At 41.2% G+C, this 20,041-nt stretch overlaps 1 protein-coding gene across 2 annotated transcripts; it reads left to right on the plus strand.

Moving 5' to 3' along the window:
* The first annotated feature begins 5 nt into the window (after positions 1-5).
* sin3b (SIN3 transcription regulator family member B) lies at positions 6-19,399 on the plus strand. 2 transcript variants are annotated; one of them, XM_010871966.5, is made up of 19 exons: positions 6-541; positions 1,591-1,697; positions 1,823-1,976; positions 2,241-2,597; positions 2,761-2,913; positions 3,006-3,128; positions 3,219-3,308; positions 8,530-8,648; positions 8,823-9,036; positions 9,386-9,502; positions 9,615-9,853; positions 9,952-10,135; positions 10,258-10,969; positions 11,791-11,960; positions 15,788-15,961; positions 17,502-17,594; positions 17,836-17,930; positions 18,335-18,533; positions 18,888-19,399. In XM_010871966.5, the coding sequence occupies exons 1-19, from the start codon at positions 434-436 to the stop codon at positions 19,119-19,121; spliced, it is 3,642 nt and encodes a 1,213-aa protein (XP_010870268.4). In that variant the 5' UTR covers positions 6-433; the 3' UTR covers positions 19,122-19,399. The 2 variants fall into 2 exon arrangements, with proteins under 2 accessions (XP_010870268.4, XP_010870269.4); XM_010871967.5 differs by having other exon boundaries at positions 2,241-2,576.
* Positions 19,400-20,041: the final 642 nt, after the last annotated feature.

Below are 20,041 nucleotides of genomic sequence, written 5' to 3' on the forward strand. Positions count from 1 at the left end.
AATGTGCTTCCGGACGCCAAGACTGACTGCACAGCTGCCGCCGAATTTAAAGAGACAGGCAATAGTTTATTTAAAATAACATAATCAGCAACCATTGTCTCAAAGCTTGTTTTCCGAAGCTTCACCCTAGCACAGCGTACCAGCAGTAGCTAGTTACTCGTTGGACGGATAATGGCGTTTTATTAAAAGTCGCATCGAGTTGTAGTGTAGCTTATCCTCATACTTGGCTGGATTTTCTCTCTTTTGCTTGCTGGCAAACGTTAGCTAGGTAGCTACCTCTTACTAGCTAGCTAGCCAACTAAGCGTTGCTAGCTAGCTAGCTAGATTCCCGACGAAGACTAGTAAGATTTGTCGGCTAACCAACAACCAGATACCGAAGCATTTGATCAAGTAGTAGTAGTGGCTCTATAAGCCCGCTACTATCGCTGGAATAATGGCGAAAATTCAGACACATAGCAACACGAAGCAAATAAACCAAATTCAAGAAAAGGCCTATGTTGTACAAAAGCAAGTGCAACAACAGCACTTTCAAAAACTGAAGGTAAGAGACGTGAACATAAAGGGAAAAGTGTTCATCAGAACCATTTTGTGTTCGTCAGATATTGGTTTCTCTCGACGCTAACGAGTTAGCTGACGTTCGTTTGCTAGGTACAGTAATATTAAGGGTCCTAGCTTGCTACATGTAATTTTACGAAGTTAACTGTACTGTCATTATATGGCGTTTGTTGTCGCATACATGCTGGTACTTGTAGGTTAGCTAACGCCAGCTAACTTACAGTAGCGGTTCTTTGATAGCGTTGTTCATGATTTTTGCAATCATTCACTTGGTCGTGCAGATAACGTTACAGGCTACAGCACAGCCAGTAGTACATGTTTGACTACCTAGCTAGTAGCTCCATTGTCAGACAACTTCGGACATCTGAAGTTGCTTGTTCACTTTTTCCTCACACTGCCGGAACAAAGTCACATTTGCTATGTCTATAACGAGGTTGTGCTCTGTGTTGGCACAAACCTGAGGAGACCTTTCTTTAAATAGCTATTATTGCTTTCTGGTTTACACGGTTATTCAGACGACCGCTAACGTTAGCCAGTAACATACTTGCCTGCTCAGATTTTATGAAGGTGGTTTTGTCAACAATACCATTTGTCAAATGAGTTATATTCCGTTTTAGTTCAGTGATCAGTGTGCAACATGCGACCTTCGTTTTGTTAGCTTAGTTAGTAGTCTCTAGTTGACGATTTTATGTACTGTATAGCTAACGTTATCTATGATCCTTTCTCTTTCTCAGCTATATTGTCTGTTTGTTGCAGTGTAGGTGCAAATAATACTGTTGTTAGTTGGATACTGTAGCTAGTTTGTAGTGGCCAAGTCAGTAAGATAGACGTTATTCAACTAGCTAATGACTGCATTGAGTAACATCAAATATTAATTTGCCCGATTGTGAATGTGAAATTAATCAACGATAGTTACACATGCACACTGTTGGATGATAACGCGGACTCGCTCATTTTTTTTTGCATCTTACGGGGGAGGGGCACTTTGATATCCAATAGTTAATTGTCATTTGGCACCATTAACTTTACCTGCAGGTTGAGGATGCCCTATCATACTTGGACCAAGTTAAAATACGATTTGGGAATGACCCTGGAATATACAACAAATTTCTTGACATAATGAAAGAATTTAAATCACAAAGGTACAGTATCTGTTCCCATTCATTGATATTGAATTTACTGATTGTACCGAAGTTACTTAATATGTCTTATTTTAGCTTACATCTGTCGCTGTGAAATGTTACTAAAACCATTCTATTCTTTGTAGCATTGACACCCCTGGGGTTATAAACCGTGTGTCTCAGCTCTTCCACGGCCACCCAGACCTTGTTTTAGGATTCAACGCCTTCCTGCCCCCAGGGTACCGAATAGAGATTCCCAAGAATGGAGTGGTTTTCCTTCAGTCCCCTTTCTCTGCCCAGGTGGGTTTATCCAATAGTGTATTTGTTGGGTTTCTAGACATTCTAGACTTCTGTTGGCCACTGCACATTTGTAACCCTATTTTATTAATCAGTAATTAAACGTAAATAATACTAGTACTGCTGAAGTCATGTATGAATATATCAGAGTTTGACAGCTCTTCTCCAACAGAGCAGACCATATTGATCACCCTTGCTCTTAAGACTGAAGTTCAAGTCCACTGGGAAGTTTACATTTATGTCCACCTTTTTCTTTTTTTTATATAGGTTTCCCCAGGTCAGGGAAAGGGTATAACAAGCCCTGTGAGTGCCACTGGCTCATCGGTTGCTGAAGCTGGATCTGCTCAAAGCGAAGCTGTGGCATCACCTGAAAGCATCTCCTCGTCCTCTGGACCTCCAGAACCTCCTAGTAGACTGTCCTTGCCACTCCCCAGCAGAGACAGTCAGTCCCAGCCACAGTCGTCCTCCGTGTCCCCCCCAGCCTCGGAGCCTAGCCCAGTAGAATTTGACAGTGCTATCAGCTACGTGAACAAGATCAAAAACCGTTTCTTAGACCATCCAGAGATCTACAGATCATTCCTTGAGATACTACACACTTACCAGGTACACTGTGTCATCAATATGGTAATTAATTTGCTTTTTTCCTCTGTCAATTGAAAACACTGTCTTAGTTTATCTGCTTCAAGTGAAGTTAAAATTGTCCACTTCAAATGGTAGCAGATTATTGTAGATCATGTTACTGTTCCTCAGATGTAGTAACATTCCTGTTTTGTTTTTCTGTTTTCAGAAGGAGCAGCTTGAGGTCAAGGAGAGTCGGGGTCGAGGTAGTAGTGGGATGACAGAAGATGAAGTTTTCTCCAAAGTAGCCAGCCTTTTCAAAGGCCAAGAAGACTTACTGGCTGAGTTTGGACAGTTCTTACCAGATGCTAAAAGATCACTGGTTAGTAATTCCCTTTAGGAATTCTCTTTAGGAGCGTACATGGTCATCATAAATTATTTTCAGTGGAATTAGTGTTTTTTCTGTCCTTTCAGTTCACTGGCAGTTCCCTGACAGGGAAGGACCACCTAAAGAGAGCTGATGATGAGGACATCAGCAAACAAAGCAAGAAAAGACCCAGACCAATGCTGCTGCCACACATGACACCACTGCTCAAGGTTAGAATTTATTTCCAAATGTATGCACGTAGCATTTTCCCCAGAAGACTTTTACTGTATGTGATTGGTTATATCTTTTGTTTTTATTAGAAAAAGATGAAGTTTTCATGCTCCAAAGACCAGTCCTTTGCCTCAGTTGGGAAGCATGGAGTTGTACGGGAGTTCACATTTTTTGACAAGGTAATGCCATTATTTCCCTTATATTTAATTAATTGCGGGCCACTACTGCTGTATCATGGGGCGGAATAATAGTATTTTCGGGTCGACAATTACATTTTTAGGCAATGGATATGTATATAACTGCAACATCTTAACAATTTAGAACAAGCAAATATGAATTTTGTGGTAGAATTGACTTTGTCACTATTCTTCATAAAATACCACAAGTTTTTGAATTCACAGTGAATGTAGATATTGCCTCTAACAAAATATCAATCGGGGAGTACACTAGAAATATTATTTAGAAAAATTTAAAATAGATGCACTTTTTATATTATATAAAACATTTTATAGAACAATTGTTTTTTTGAAACACCAAAGTATTTGCTTGAACAAATTACACGCAAGTGCTGATTAGTGCTCTTTTGCGTTTTATTGGCCTGGTACCAGTACCCTATGCACCAGTATTTACAAGTATTAAGTATATGTATATTACTAGTGGAATGTGTAGATGAGCATTACTAAATGTGCGATTAGGCAAATGGAGAAGGGCAGACATTTTACTACAAGTATTAGGTTTTGTGTACAGTGGATATAAAGTCTACACACCCCTGGTAAAATGCCAGGTTTTTGTGATGTAAAAGAATGAGACAAATCATGTCAGAATGTTTTCCTCTTTTAATGTGACCTATAATGTGAACAATTCAGTTGAAAAACAAACTGAAATCTTCGAGGGGGAAAATTTAAAAATAAAAACCTTACAATAACCTGGTTGCATAACTGTGCACACTCTCTTATAACTGAGGATGTGGCTGTATTCAGAATTAACCAATCACATTCAAACTTCAAAGTCATTAATCACAAAGTTCAGCGGTTCTAGTAGGATTTTCCTGACATTTTCTTAGTTGCATCTCAGAGCAAAAGCCATGGTCTGCAGAGAGCTTCCAAAGCATCAGAGGGATCTACTTGTTGAAGGATATCAGTCAGGAGAAGGGTACAAAATAATTTCCAAAGCATTAGATATACCATGGAACACAGTGAAGACAGTCATCATCAAGTTTAGAACATATGGCACAACAGGGACATTACCAAGAACTGGATGTCCCTCCAAAATTGAAAACTGGTCAGGGAGGCTTCTAAAAGGCCTACAAAAACATTAAAGTAACTGCAGGAATTTCTGGCAAGTACTGGCTGTGTGCTACACGTGACAACCATCTTCTGTATTCTTCATATGAATGTGGTAGGGTGGCAAGATGGCCTTTTATTACAAAGAAAAACACCCAAGCCCAGCTGACGTGTGCAAAAACAAACATCAAGTCCCCCAAAAGCATGTGGAAAAATGTGTTATGTTCTGATGAAACCAAGGTTGAACTTTTTGGCCAAGAAGGTATGTTTGACGCAAAAACACTGCACATCACCCAAAGAACACTATACCCACAGTGAAGCATGGTGGTGGCAGCATCACACTTTAGGGCTGTTTTTCTTCAGCTGGTACTGGGGCATTAGTCAGGGTGGAGGGAATTATGAACAGTTCCAAATACCAGGCAATTTTGGCCCAAAAATTTCAGGCGTCCATTAGAAAGCTGAAGAGGAAGTTCACTTTTCAGCACGACAACGACCCAAAGCACACACCCAAATCCACAAAAGCATGTCTTCACCAGAAGAAGATTAATGTTTTGGAATGGCCCAGCCAGAGCCCAGACCTGAATCTAATTGAACATCTGTGGGGTGATCTGGAGAGGGCTGTGCACAGGCGATGTCCTCTCAATCTGACAGATTTGGAGCGCTTTTGTAAAGAAGAGTGGGCAAATATTGCCAAGTCAAGAAGTGCCATGCTAATAGACTCAAAACCCCAAAAAGACTGATTGCTGTAATAAAATCAAAAGGTGGTTCAACAAAGTATTAGTTTAAGGGTGTGCACACTTGTGCAACCAGGTTATTGTGATTTTTGAATTTTTCCCCCTCAAAGATTTCAATTCGTTTTTCAATTGAATTGTTCACATTATAGGTCACATTAAAGGTGGAAAAAGTTCTGACATGATTTATCTTTGTCTCATTCTTTTACATCACAACAACCAGACATTTTAACCGGGGTGTGTAGACTTTTTATATCGACTGTATTTTACAACTGGGATGTTCGGGTACAAATGCCAATTTCAAAATGGCATTCAAATGTGCCAACAAGGCAAATGAAGAAGCAGTGTTTAAAGGTAGCCATTTCAGGGCTTGACATTAACTTTTTTTTGGACAATTGGGGCAGATTTGTTACGTCCAATAGCAGAATATCTTGACCTAAAGTGGGTAATTAGTGTGGGCTGACAGCGTTTGTGAATGTTTGTATGGAATATAACAGAAATACAATTCCTGTGGTGCTCAAAAACTAACATTTTGGTGTACCAACCGCATTTTAATGTAGATTTATCTTTATATAGCTATCTGATTTCTTACCTGTCAAAATAAATTTGACACTTAGAAAACATAACACTTGAATATGCTGTGTAATATTACTCACATAATAAATGTAATCCCAGTAAGTAGTGACGTGATATATTGGAAAAGGTCCTAACTTTTGTGACTAAGACTCTTAAATATCAGAAAACAAATGTCTGCTGCCACTCTAAGGACAGTAAGGTTGCCATGGTAACGGAATCACTGACTTGTCTCTGTTGGTGAATGTATCTGTCACTCACTAGCTTGAATCCGTCTAGTCTTTGTAAGCAGTTGCAGTTTAAACTCTAACATTCAAATACCACAAACTCTGTAAACAACACAATGTCAAATACTGAGAAACACAGGAGTTAGTCTAATTTAAGGAAATAGTGTCCTGCGCAGGGCTTCTAGAAATCTATATTTGAACTCTGATCTTTCTGGTAGCTTACAGCAGCCTGGCTACCACTGCTGTTGAGTAAAATAAAATCCTACAATTAAATAAACGACAGAAATACCGTTGTCATATTGTGTGCTATAAGTTTCAACCTGCGTACTCATACTTAAGACAAGTTTTTGATGAAGTATGAGTAGCTCTTTCAACCTCTTTCATTATGATGTTTGAGAATTCAATTGGTAAAATTGTAGGCAGACACACATCTTGTGACAAAAAAAGAAAAGCTACCAACTTGCAGTTGAATTCATTTGGTGCATGCAATCTCTGTAATTTGTGGTAAATAAGGATTTATTTCAAGCATAGCCTACATTCTTCTTGTCCGACTATTGTTTTACTTGTCCCATGATAGAATTCTATCCAGATTCTTAGGTCACGCTACAATAATATTGTGATTGTTTTGCTAAATTCTCAGTATTGCAATGCAAGATTACGATTAATTATTCACCTTTTTGTAATTCATTTTTCTCATTGATAATTATCCATAAGGACAAACATTGTAAAATTCCACAACACCTTATACTTTTTTTTTATCAACTGCTTCATTTTAAGCTTTTGTTTGTTTGGGTGAAGACAATGAACAGTTTTGATTGAACACATCCAAGGGGAGCTCTTGGCTTGCTTAGAAATGTTACTTGGATGCAGTTTACTTGAAGTTAGTGAACCAATTGCAGGGGGTAATGTGTTTATTGCTGCTCAATTTCCCCCAGATCTTGTGACATTAGTCTAAGCCACAATATCAAAGATCTTTTTAGCTGTCCCTGAAAGGATGTTAACATCAGTTGTCTATGGTAGAATGTCACTACTGTAGCTTGATACTGTTAGTAATTCAACGTCTTTGTTAGCATGTCCTTTTTAAGCAAAGTTACATTGAAAACCTCCAAGCATGTAAACAAAACTGTAAATAACCTAGAAAACTCACTTCAGGAGATTCTTTTGTAAAAACTACCTCCTGGGAATGAACCATTCAGTGCTCTTCTGTAGGCTACAGATTTGTAGGTGTAGTGTTGCAACATGTGGGTGAAATAATGCACTTGTTAAACTTAGTCACAAATACTCCATGTTGGATATTTTTTGTTGTATGAATTGCATATACACTTACTTGACTTCAGAGTATATTTATGTCCCAAAAGAAGCAAATGAAACACTTGCATTATATAGAGTCCTGTAATAATCTAACGCATTTAATGTTAATAAAGAAAATATTTTTTGTGTTTCAGTGTATCGATAAAATGTTGTGTTGAGAGAGCATATTATTCAAAAACTTTCCAGTTGTTTCACTGTTTTATCCTGAGTGAGTTTTATATGGTTTTGCATACATTGTAGTCCCTATAATACTTTTTTTGTAAATGGGAGCAGAGGGAATTGTTTTTAGGTGCCATTGATTGTATATGGGGCAGATTCACAGTTTAGCCAGGACCCTGGGGTAAAACCCTTATTATGTTGCATATACACCATTTGCATCATGCTATATGCGGCTGCCAGAAGTAAATTAATTTCAATGGAGGGCGATCTGTGCGCACTGCAGTCTAATCCAGGAGATGATTTTCAGTGGTGCAGTGTCACGTGTTGGATTTTTTCTTACTTTTTGTGTTTTTGCTGTGCTGTATCAAAAGCGGAAGGATATAAACCACTGAAGAAGGTTTTGATGTGTGTGTTTCAGCTGTGTGTTTATTTATGGGATTGTACTGAGCATGTTGACAACTTCACACTTACTTGGTAAAATGGTTGAAAAGATGTATGCTTTTTATAATCCATGAAATTCACACCTGGCCTCTTACCACATTTAAATCCTATTATCCAATGAGTTGATTTTGTGTGATTTCTGTGGCATGTGGATTGCGAGAAACACTATCATTATTTACTTTATTTATTGCAACTTTTTTACCACCTTATGCGCCTACAGCTTTACAATGAGTGACCTGAGATCTTTAGTGGCCATAGAGTTAGGACAACTGTTTAACGTCCCAACCACAAGACCAAACTATACAGGGCAATGTCTCCTTTATTGTGTTGGGGGTTGATGCTTAGACCAGGCAGAGTGCCCTCTACTGCCCCTACATTGCAACCTAAGCAAGGTGTTGGATGCAGGGTGCTATGTTGCTAACAATTCTGTTACATACAATCCAACATTTTTTATATTTTTCTCATATTGCCATGCCTCAGTAAGAACACTGCATGAAAGTACCAGTAATACCACAGATCTTCTCAGCCCCCTGGCAATGTGTAGAATTCTAGGAAACCATGTGGTAATCCAAGACAGCCCTAATGTTAGCATTAGAATGAGTCAGAGTTAATGATGTGACAAACATGAAAGCTTTGCTGATCAATGACATTTCCAACCTGTCAATTTGTTTGCAGGTTCGCCGTTTGTTTAAGAGCCAGGAGGTGTATGAGAACTTTCTCCGCTGCATCGCTTTGTTCAACCAGGAAGTGGTTTCGGGATCAGAGCTGCTGCAGCTCGTCACCCCCTTTCTGGGGTAAGTGGACCATGGGACCTTGCAGTGGACCGTGGGAGCTTTCAGAGGGAACAGTCACTGATGTCTCTCAGTAAATAAATGCATACTGATATTATTGTACTGTATGAAGGGCATGTTTCGCCAAGTCTCCCCTTGAGCCATTCACTCATTTGTACATGTTCATTATTCTTCCAGGAAGTTTCCGGAGCTCTATACTCAGTTCAAGTCATTTCTAGGAGACAAAGAGCTCTCTCATTCAGTGTCTGGCCTATCAGACCGTTACATGGAAGGAGGCGGGGGCAGGGAGGTTGACTATGCCTCTTGCAAGCGTCTGGGTTCCAGCTACAGGGCATTGCCCAAGACCTACCAGCAGCCGAAATGCAGCGGTCGCACCGCAATCTGCAAAGAGGTGTGCATAAATGAAAGGTGTCCTTTGCTTCAAGCAACAACAAGAAAAGATTTCCCATTCCTGCCCTGACATTCCATTGTGGAGGGCTTTGTCTGGGGCTTCGTCTGGGATGTCGATTGCTCTCTTATGTGTGACTGCTTTGCTGTTGGTTATGTTTGGTCTGCAGTGGTTTCTTTAAATGTATTCAGAGTTAAACTTGGCAAAAGTGTTTTAAGTGCATTTTACTTATGTTTCAGGGTGTTGTGTATGGTGTGATTAGTAAAGTCAAATCAGGCTTGGGTATGCCGTTGGGGTGTTTGCAACATTCTCAAATGGAAGTGAAGCAAACACTGTCTCCCTGTAATTTCAGGTACTGAATGACACCTGGGTTTCCTTCCCCTCATGGTCAGAGGACTCTACGTTTGTCAGCTCAAAGAAAACCCCATACGAGGAGCAGCTTCATCGCTGTGAGGATGAAAGGTTTGAGGTAAGCCGAAATGCTTCAGCCACCAACTAACCACCAATTACTTATCTTTCCACCCTGAGCAGAACTGCATTACTATCACCCTACCTTCTAGTTATTGACCTGTTTCCTCTAGTTGGATGTGGTCCTAGAGACAAACCTGGCCACCATCCGGGTCCTGGAAAGCGTTCAGAAAAAGCTGTCCCGTCTGTCGCCTGAGGACCAGGACCGTTTCCGTCTGGACGACTGTCTTGGTGGTACCTCTGAGGTCATCCAGCGCAGAGCGGTCTACCGTATCTACGGGGACAAGGCCCCAGAGATTATAGAGGGGCTGAAGAGGAGCCCCGCTACTGCCGTGCCTGTGGTGCTCAAGAGGTCAGTGTGTGTGTCAAAAAGCTTAGCGCACCCACACACTTGAATGAATTTAATCCAAACCCTGCATTCTCTCATATCCTCTATTGCCATGTCTGTAGATTGAAAGCGAAAGAAGAGGAGTGGCGAGAAGCCCAGCAAGGCTTCAACAAGATCTGGAGGGAGCAGTATGAGAAGGCCTACCTCAAGTCTCTAGACCACCAGGGCGTCAACTTCAAGCAGAACGACATGAAGGCGCTGCGATCCAAGAGCCTGCTCAATGAGATTGAAAGCGTCTACGATGAGGTGAGCACTCCGGTGTCCATTCAGATCGACATGTTCCTGCATCCGCCCGCTGCTATATCAAACTGTCTTTGAGAAGGTGTTCCTCTGTGTTCGGCGTCTAATCTGTATCCTTGGCCCGTCAGCGGCAGGAGCAGAGCACAGAGGAGGGGGGTGTCGGACAGCAGGGCCGCGACGGGAGCGGCGGGCCAGCGACCAGCGAGCCCCACATGGTGTTCACCTACGAGGACAAGCAGATACTGGAGGACGCCGCCTCGCTCATCATCTACCACGTCAAGCGCCAGCCCACCATCCACAAGGACGACAAGGACCACATCAAGCGCATCATCCAGCACTTTGTTCCCGACCTATTCTTCTCCCGCCGCGGCGAGCTCAGCGAGACGGAGGAGTGGACGGACGAGGAGGCGGACGCGGAGGAGGGAGGAGGAGCCGGCGGCGTGCCCGGAGCAGCCGTGGCACCAGGTGGCCAGCCTCAACAACAACAACAGCTCAACGGGGAGTCGAGGCGGCGGCGCTGCACCTCTCCTCGGACGGCGGAGCAGGGAGGCGCGCCCCTGGCCCCAGAGGGTGGGGAGAAGGTGGACCTGAGAGACCCTGAGGCAGAGCACCAGAAAGAGCTGGATGGGGTCTACAACCTATTCTTTGTCAACAATAACTGGTACTTCTTCCTGCGGCTGCATCAGACCCTGTGCCAGCGGCTGCTGAGGGTGTATCGACAGGCAGAGCGGCAGCTCTTGGAGCACCGGGCTGAACAGAACCGCGAGAGACTGCTGATGGCGGAGGGTCGCAGGGATAAGGCCAGTGACCTAGCAATGGAGCTCCGCCTTAAACAACCCAGTAAGTTCATTCTTTTATTCGTGTCTGTTTGTGTATCTGCACATGGCAGGAGAAACATTTGGCCTTCTTTGACAATTTCTGAAATATTTTTCAACCGTAAAGCTGCACTAGGTAAAAAAGCTGCATTTTTCAGTAGAAAAAATAGTTTTGTCCCCAGAAACATGTTGTGTAAGCTAATGAGGCCCTCCAAGAGTTGTTTAGCAACACAGACAGCTCAGGGCCAGTGGAATGTGAATTTATAAATTTTGGAGACTACCGCTACTTTCCAGCCAATCCTGTTCCAGCAGTCCCGTCCTAGACCAGTCGCCTTCAGCGAGCCTTCCAGCCTATCGCATTCTGTGAGGCGGCCTTTCTCCTTGGCTTATTTAGAGAAAGCGCATTTTACCTGGAAACCTACGAAATCTGCATACAGCAAAAGAAGACTGTCTCTCTATAGCTAGCAACCAGAAACCCTAAGCTAACATTAACAAGGCTGAGAATGACATTGAACTCAGAGTTCACTTTTTTTTTGGGACAGGTAAAAAAAAAAAGCTTCATTCTCTATTAGGCATTGGTGCTGCTTTCTGACTGGTGAGTAATTCCAAAATGCTGTAATTTATTTTGCTGAAATTCTTACTTTTAATTAAAACTAAATTTTAAATGTTTTCTGGCCATTTTATACTTCATTTGACAGCAAATTAGGGAGAGTGCAGTGGGCTGAATTCTCCATGCAGCAGACTCCAGGCAATTTTATATCACATTTTGATAATGGCTACAGAATCTGCTGAAAACTTTAACATAGCTAGTGTCTGATCACTGACCTTTTTGAACTTGCTCTACAGGCGAGGTAGAACTGGAGGAGTACTACCCAGCGTTTCTAGATATGGTGCGCAGTCTTCTGGATGGGAACCTGGAGTCTACACAGTATGAGGACACGTTACGGGAGATGTTCACCATCCATGCGTACATCGGATTCACCATCGACAAGCTCATCCAGAACATCATTAGACAGGTCAGACAGCTGTCCATCTCTCTGTCTCTCTCCATTTTCAAATTCATTAATTTTTGGCCTGAAATACAGTTTGTTGGTATTGTCAAAGAGCTGTAATTGTATTGTGCAACAGTACAATACAATGATGAACAAACCACATTTGATTTAGATTACTGTAGTAGTAATAGTCATAGTACATATATAAAAGTACGATACCATTGTATGAACTTCAGTCAGTATTAAAATATTATTATTATTGTTACTCTGCTCTCTCATTCTACTAGTTTTCCCAAAAAATAAACACTTAGCAGTGGCACCAACAAAAAGACTCTTCAGCTGGGCAAAATAATTTTTTACTAATTGTGTGTTTACATTGTTTATTTCACAGGCTTTCTGGTTTTTCACTGTTAGTTTAAACTGCGCTGGCTAGCTAAGACGTCAGATTACTACAGTATAGTCAGATTCAAGCTAGCGAATAGCAGCAGAAGGAATTCTCCTCTTGGCTCGGTTACTATGGTAACCTCTTTCCCTTAAAGGTGTAGCTGAAATGTCTGTCTCATCTGTGATATTGGCTTACACTCAGGTCAAAAGATATTTGGGAAATACAACAATGTAATTGCAACCCGGATGCGTATTTTGATCTGTGTTCTCGGCTTCTTTTTCAGTCTGTCTTTTGGATAATTTGTTTTGTGGATTAACTACAATGTTTATGATCCGTGACAACTGTCGCTTATGTGTAGCTCCCTTCTAAGGTTCAGCTTTGGGTGTGTGGGTTCAATTCCCACATGGGGCCAGCCTAGAAACGTATGTACTCACTGCTGTGTTTCTCTCTGGATATGAGAATCTGTTAAATATCTTGGTCTAAATCCAACTTCAGTTCTCTCCTGTAACAGTTCTCTTTTTGGCTTCGGAGTAAAATCTCATTTCCTTTCTCTCAGACAACTGAGTTAGGAAGGATGCATGTATCTGCCTAGTGAAGAAGGCTATTTACTGACCATCTTAATATCTCTGCAATGCTGAAAGAGCTTCTTAGGCTTTTTGGCATTTGTATAAATTAAATTTGGTGGACTTCAAGCAATAATGTGTAGATTTGTGACAATCCAAATGTAATTCAATTTATATTCTGACTGTATAGCATCCATTTGTGAAAGGTTTGAATTTTAATACTATCTAAAGGTACTAGAATTGGTCAGAAGTCACACACAGACGCTCCACACTAGATGGTGCCCTTCCTGCGCTTGTTGTGGAAGAATCCCTTGACCTTTCTAGATTGCTTAAGCGGAGCCCACCAAGAAGAGCGAATGTCTCTGAGTGACTGACTACCCGTTATCAAACAGTGAAGTGGTTTGAGACGCAGTCTGCCACACAGAAGACCGGGTATCGGATTCATCCAGGAACCCCAAAAAAAAGAGGATTAGTTGAGGATAAACTAAAACTTCACTGGCTCCATGTTTAAATGGCTACATGTAGTAAGCCAACAGTAAAACACAAGTAAGTTTATGGTTATGTTGTGATGGAATCTGCAATTTTCTTAGAGTTGTATACAGAGAAATAGTCTTAGTTTCTGTTCCTCTTCTGTCTTTTTAAGAAGGATTTCAGTGGTTGGTGGTTTAATGGTGCTGCGGCTGATTTGTTTTTAGTGCACACCTTAGAAGTGGGCCATAGGAAAATTCCTCTTCCAAATATGCCTTGGGTAATTCATAACCCTGGGGTGGCCAAGTGATTTCCATTAGTCTTCTTCAATTCTGACTAGGAAAATCTAAGTTTAAGATGATTGCTAAGCCAGAGACAAATTATTGTGAGAAGATGGGAACCAGTGTTTTGTTCAGTGTTTCCCAGAGGAAACTTTTAGATTAAGGCTCTTTTCCCTTACTATGGTTTTCTCTCCAACCCCATTTGAGACTTAATTAGCTTTTCATCCAGCTAATTATTAATGAGTCAAGTGTTAAACCAGAGTGGAAAAGAACCTACTGGAAGGTAGATCTTTAGAAACAGGTAGTAACCTTTTACTTTTGCTCCAAAGGCATTTCAGTTCGCATTAGTGGCTAATCCAGTGTACTTTAGCCAAAAAAGGTAATACAATCTATTGTTTTCAGACAGTGAAAACTGAAAGTGTAATTAGATAAATGTGTGTTGTGTGTGTATTAAAATAAAGAAATAGTAAATCTACTTTGGGGCCACATGGTGTCCTAGTGGTTAAGCCAGTAATTAACAATTCTCAATTAACTCATCAATGTGTTTATAAATCATTTTAATTTAAAGGAACGGGAGATTAATGTGTAGTGTTTATGGAACAATCAAAACCAGGATCCCCACTATTGTATTTATTTGGTTCCAGAGGGGAGAGTTAACTGCTCCAACTTCTAGTCCCTGATGGTTAAGATTGGAATTACCATTTGAACTGAGGGGATCTTTTGCACTCGTTGCACTGATGAGTCTTTTAGAGAGTGTGTGGAACAAATGAAAGCAGTTCCAGGTTTCTGGCAGCTGTTGTGTTTGCATATTTTTCACTGAGTTGTTGGGGTAAAGTTTTTGTTTCGTATTTTTTTTTGTCATGTTTGCATTCATGTGACAAATATTGCAGTTGTCCAGGTTGTATTGATTACGGTTTCTTACATCCAAATGACAATAGCTTCTACTTCTGCATTGGTCCAACTGATCCTGTTGTGATGTTTTATAGCTACAGTGGCTGGCTAGCTAACCGACATTATCTGGCTTGGTTATTTGGTACTATGCAGATATGAATCCTATGTTTAATGTAACTGGTTAAAATACATTGTAAAAAATCTAATAACTGAGATAATTGAGGATCTATGATTACATACAGTAGGTTGGATAAACATTTGTCTATAATTTTTTCAAACACAGAACGTACACTACACTGGAGGTTGAGGTGGGCTTGGTAAAGGAACATACACTGGAGGTTGAGGTGGGCTTGGTAAAGGAACATACACTGTATACTGGAGGTTGAGGTGGGCTTGGTAAAGGAACGTACACTGGAGGTTGAGGTGGGCTTGGTAAAGGAACGTACACTGGAGGTTGAGGTGGGCTTGGTAAAGGAACGTACACTGTATACTGGAGGTTGAGGTGGGCTTGGTAAAGGAACGTACACTGGAGGTTGAGGTGGGCTTGGTAAAGGCTTTGTTAGTATGAGGTCTGCAACTTAGAACTATTTGGATCCTCTATCGATTATTACTGTGATTAATCAGATTAAATAATATTTTGGGATTAAATGCAGGTGTCGTATACGTGTACTAATGGGTGTCCTTCCTCATCAATGTTCTCTTTAAAACAACTTGATGGTAGTAGCCTAATAAAACGCACACAAAGGATGTGCAAAAATATTTTATGAAGTGCGTATGGCACCAGCTGTTTTACAAAGCCCTTTCACCTTTATGTTAATGTCAAATAGAATGCTTACATGCCATTATGCTTGAACGTGTTGGAGTTCACTCAGAATGGCCTTAATGAAAGGTAAGCTAACTGTTATGAATCAAGAGGTTAGGTCTAAACCGACGGTGTTTAACTAGTGGTTGAATATAATGACCCTTATGAACAGTTTTTGCCAGATTACGTGCAATACGTTAGATTACTGTCTACGAGATCAGGTTATACTTCACCAAAATATTGTTTCCGGAATCCTAGTGATGTTACATACTGCCAAACTGATTGTAGAACAATCTGGGCATGTTGCTGTCTGTCATTGTTTTTGGGCTTGTTGAGGTGGAGTAACTCACCAGTCACTACCAAGTCAGTCTTGACTTCTGAGTAATGGGATCCTAAGATGTTGATTTTTTTTTTCTCTGGGCTGCCATGTAACGTCTGTCTCTCTCCTCTCCTCCTCACAGCTGCAGCACCTGGTGAGTGATGAGGTCTGCTTGCAGGTGGCTGAGCTGTACCTGGCAGAGAGGAAGAGAGGTGCTGCCGGCGGTAACCTGTCATCCCAGTGTGTTCGAGCCGGCTGGGAGACTAGCTACCAGTGGAAGTCAGAAAGGGTCATGGCTGAGGAGAACTGCTTCAAGGTAACAGCCTGCCCTTGGGGGAGACAAGTTAACCTTTTTGAGCTTGAATGTTGAAAATGTTTTCTGCTTAAAGCTGTTAGCTGTTATATACGGTTTTGTACATAATGTATGTATAATGGTATTACACCTGTTGGTTCTTGAAGACTGTATAGTATGTCTCATGACCTTAAACTACACCATCACATCTCCAAATATGTTCGCTTGTTTTACCCTGGAAACGTAAATGCTGGGAGTGCACCGATCTCGTCCTACTCATGTCCTTTTGTCCCACTTGTGATTGGAAGTATACCTCAACTGTGTGTTATTGCACCATTAATTAGTGGTCACCAGGGCCATTCAGATGTTCCTTCACTCACTAAAACATTGTTCTTAGTTATCCTGAGAGCTCAAATGGCTAATTACATTTCTGTATAGCCCTATCTTGTATTGAAATATGATAATAAATATGCATGATTGAGCTCCCTTGTCCCACTGTAGGTCTTTCTCATCTAACACTCAACCTATGCCACAACATTTGTACATTCTGCTGACTAGAATTCTCACCCTCTAAATGTCATCAAGACAAATCAATCATATGGTGAAATAAAGCAGATTAGCTACAAATTCTAGATTTAGATCATGCTTCAACTGGGGAGAAGTTTAACCCTGTGAAGGGTGAAGAATTGGGAGCCTCCCACGTGAAACAGTGCGTTTCGGGAAGGACGTTAACGTTAAGAGCCTGTGGCAGAGCAATGAGTGGAATGAATCAAACTCTGCTCACATACTATGCATTGAAACATAACCCTTAGAAGGAATGGATACATACATAACCTTTTTAATCTAGGTAGATTATTAACTTATGTTATTTATGTCCCTATGGTTGTTGATGGCACACGACTCTCTCCAAAGTTGGTTAGTAACAAAACAAATGGCCCCAACAATGCATCCACAGTGATATCGCATCAATAAATTCAACCAAAAATAGAACTACTTTAATGGGTAGCTATCAAAGGATTCTGATTTACAGTATTTTGGGGAGAAGAAAGTTTAGTGTGGGGTGAAGACAAATGCAGGAGCCGTTAGACGTTTGTGTAAGTCACTTAGCAAGCACTTCTCTGGAAAAATGAGAGTGGGTTTGCCTCATTAGAATCCAATCGTAACCGCAAGCTCAGTGTCATGGTCGCCATCCGTGTCTTTCGATTTTAGCTAAATCAACCAATTGAACACTCCGCATTCCACAAATTGTGGGTATGGAATAATACAATCACAGATAATGTCATTAAATAATCATATCCGGCAAATGTTGTCCAATCATATGCAAATGTTGTCCAAGTACTCTGCACTCCCCATATAAACCTTCCGAACATTATAGTCTCAAAACATGAATAAAACTTTCATCAATAAATTGTGCTTTTCAGTGTATGGATATCTGGGAAGAGTCTTGTGATGTTAAGGGTTAATACGTTACTGTTTGTAGAACTGAAGCGGCTAGAGTTTGTGCATTCTAAAACCGACATCATTTCATGTTTACCTGTTTGCTGCCGTGGGACCTTTTTTGTAGGTAATGTTCATTCAGAACAAAGGCCAAGTGACCTTGACCATTGAGCTGCTGGACACAGAGGAGGCCCAAGCAGATGACCCATTGGACATACAGGTAAAGAACCCAGTAGACATTCGCACTGCTAGCCCTTGTGGAAAGTCATTGTATTGCCTTTTGGAATTTAGACCGATCAGTCTGTGTCGGTCGTGTCCTCAGGCAACCCCAGAACAATAGGGCATGTTCCAGGTTTTGATGGCTAGATTGGTTGAGGTTATTATTACATTAGTAACATTGTTAGCGCTCCCAAACATTATGACACTGTTCTATATTGATGGCATTTTCTTTACTTTTCCAGTGTCTGTCCAGCTATATGGAACAGTTTGTAGGGACGGAGTCAGCTCTTTGCTCGCAGACGGAAGGCTATTATTTTAAACCTGTATTTTTGCCCAGGTAAGACAGGGTTTCACGCATTTTGGTTGTGATGTCCGTATGTTTGCCATATAAAGCCAATTGATTTAACTAATCAAACAGCAATTCTCCAGTTCTTCCATCATTTTGCCAGTCCATTATCTTAACCTTGCTATGCCGTAATAGTGAAGCACTTAGTAACTCTTATTATATTGGTTTACACAAGTAGTCAACCAGTTGGTCTTTTTATCAATCACATTAGGTATTTCTAGGGGGCATTTACCGAAGTAAATCTGGTTTGCTTTTCATTTTGTTTGCATAAAGTTCAGAGCTTGAATTTAAACATGTGAATCAGAGTTGGTTTGGTCTCTAGCTTGATTGGTTCAGGAGAAACTGTTTTCGGGGTTAATTTACGCTATTTATGGAAATATTTTCTTTGTCTGTAGGAACCTGAGGCACTTCAGACGTTGGCAGGTGCGCCAGGTGGAAGCAATGCGCTGCAGACGGGAGTGGCACCGGAAACTGGGGGTGGAGAGTGCCGGCAGCTTGGATTGCCGCTTCAAGCTTAACACCCACAAGATGGTGTTCGTCATGAACTCTGAGGACTACATGTACCGCCGCGGAGCGCTGGTCAAAGCCAGGAAGGTAGCTATGACTATTCCTTTGTGGTTTAAGGTAACTAAACTGAAGGTAAGGTAAGGTGGCCATAAAACCGGAGCAGGGATATATTCATTTGTGGCAAGGTGTTGTGTTTGTGCTGATGTATTTAGTTAGTGATATTGTTTGTATTTAAAGGGTTCATGTCAGTTGACAAAGCTAATAGGAATCAAAATGAACTTTTCATAGCGACCCATTCTAGACCAAACATCTTATTCTACCAATTAAAGTCCTATCTGTCTTGGTTTTGGCATCAGCTACACACCTTCCAGGTTGCTTCCAGACAGGTAGATTATAGGTTATCTGAATGTTCGGCATCAACCATTTCTCACCCCCTCTCAGTCTCAGCACAGAGTGGCGGTGAACCAGCACGAGCGCTTCGACAAGTGGCACCGCGGCTGGCTGGCGGAGCACGTGCCCCCGGTGGCCGAGCGCTCGGTTCACGACTGGCTCATGGGTGAGGAGGAAGAGGACATGATCCCCTGCAAGACCACCCGCCTCAACACACAGGTCAAAGGCCTGCCTGTTAACAGATACCAGGTGCATTACAGTAGCAAAGCCCCGTCCTCTCCCTAGAGGTTGCGGCGTAGCCTCGAACACACACACAAACAAACAAACAAACAAACAAACACACACACACAGAGGGAGACCTAGTGGACTTGACAGACTTGTTGAGACAGGGCGATCCTGGGGAGGTGGGGTGGATCCATCACAGCACATCAGAGGCTTTTCATCCAACGCACCCAATGCTGCTCCTCTGGCCAGGGTCGGCCATGCTAGCAGAGGGACAGGATATTAAAATCATTCAGTTTGTTTATGAAATGTGAATGTCTTCTCTTTTTTTTTTTTTTTTTAAGTCCATTGTAGTTTTTAGCTTCTGAAGCCAGAGGGCCTTTTTGTTTGTTTGTATATGTTTATACTGAAGTAATAAGAGAGTAAAAAAAAAAAAAAAAAGGTGTCCTGCTCCACTATGTCTTTTGTACAGTAAGCTCAAGTTAAGTAATTTACATTACTGTATGTGCATATATACAACTGTACACATTTTATATATGCATTTACATCAATATGATGAATGAACATTTAAAATTTACTGGATCTTAGTGTTTTGCTGGCAGCCAATTCTTGATGTTTTGTTTTTTTGGTCATTCTTCTTTTTGTCTTGTACTAATCTGAGCAGTCTGCCAGTGTGGCGAGTCCTCACAATGAAATCAATTTTGTTCATTTTATGGAACATCAGAAATATGTATCATATTCATGCTTTCACCAGATCTACTTAGGTTTGTCATTTTGCATACTAAAATAAACAAAATATCAGTGTTAAAAAAAAGAATGTATAACATTTATCCTGTATCAGTTATCATGAAATAAACAACCTAGTTGTGAACTTCTTAAACAGCCTGGAAAAGTCTAATTCCCACCCCTCCCCCCCTCCCCATTGAATGAGCTTGACAACTTTTGAGACATTGTGGGAAGTGCAAAGGTTCATGTTTGTCCCT

Source organism: Esox lucius, chromosome 8 (assembly GCF_011004845.1).
Source record: "Esox lucius isolate fEsoLuc1 chromosome 8, fEsoLuc1.pri, whole genome shotgun sequence".
Lineage (NCBI taxonomy): Eukaryota > Metazoa > Chordata > Actinopteri > Esociformes > Esocidae > Esox > Esox lucius.

What these genes read in the sequence shown, in the direction of transcription:
- sin3b (XM_010871966.5), top strand. Translation starts at nt 434, where the DNA reads ATGGCGAAAATTCAGACACATAGCAACACGAAGCAAATAAACCAAATT. An exon ending in GTGAGGATGAAAGGTTTGAG is followed by an intron (nt 9,503 to 9,614) that starts GTAAGCCGAAAT and finishes TGTTTCCTCTAG; the next exon opens with TTGGATGTGGTCCTAGAGAC. An exon ending in ATGACCCATTGGACATACAG is followed by an intron (nt 17,595 to 17,835) that starts GTAAAGAACCCA and finishes TTACTTTTCCAG; the next exon opens with TGTCTGTCCAGCTATATGGA.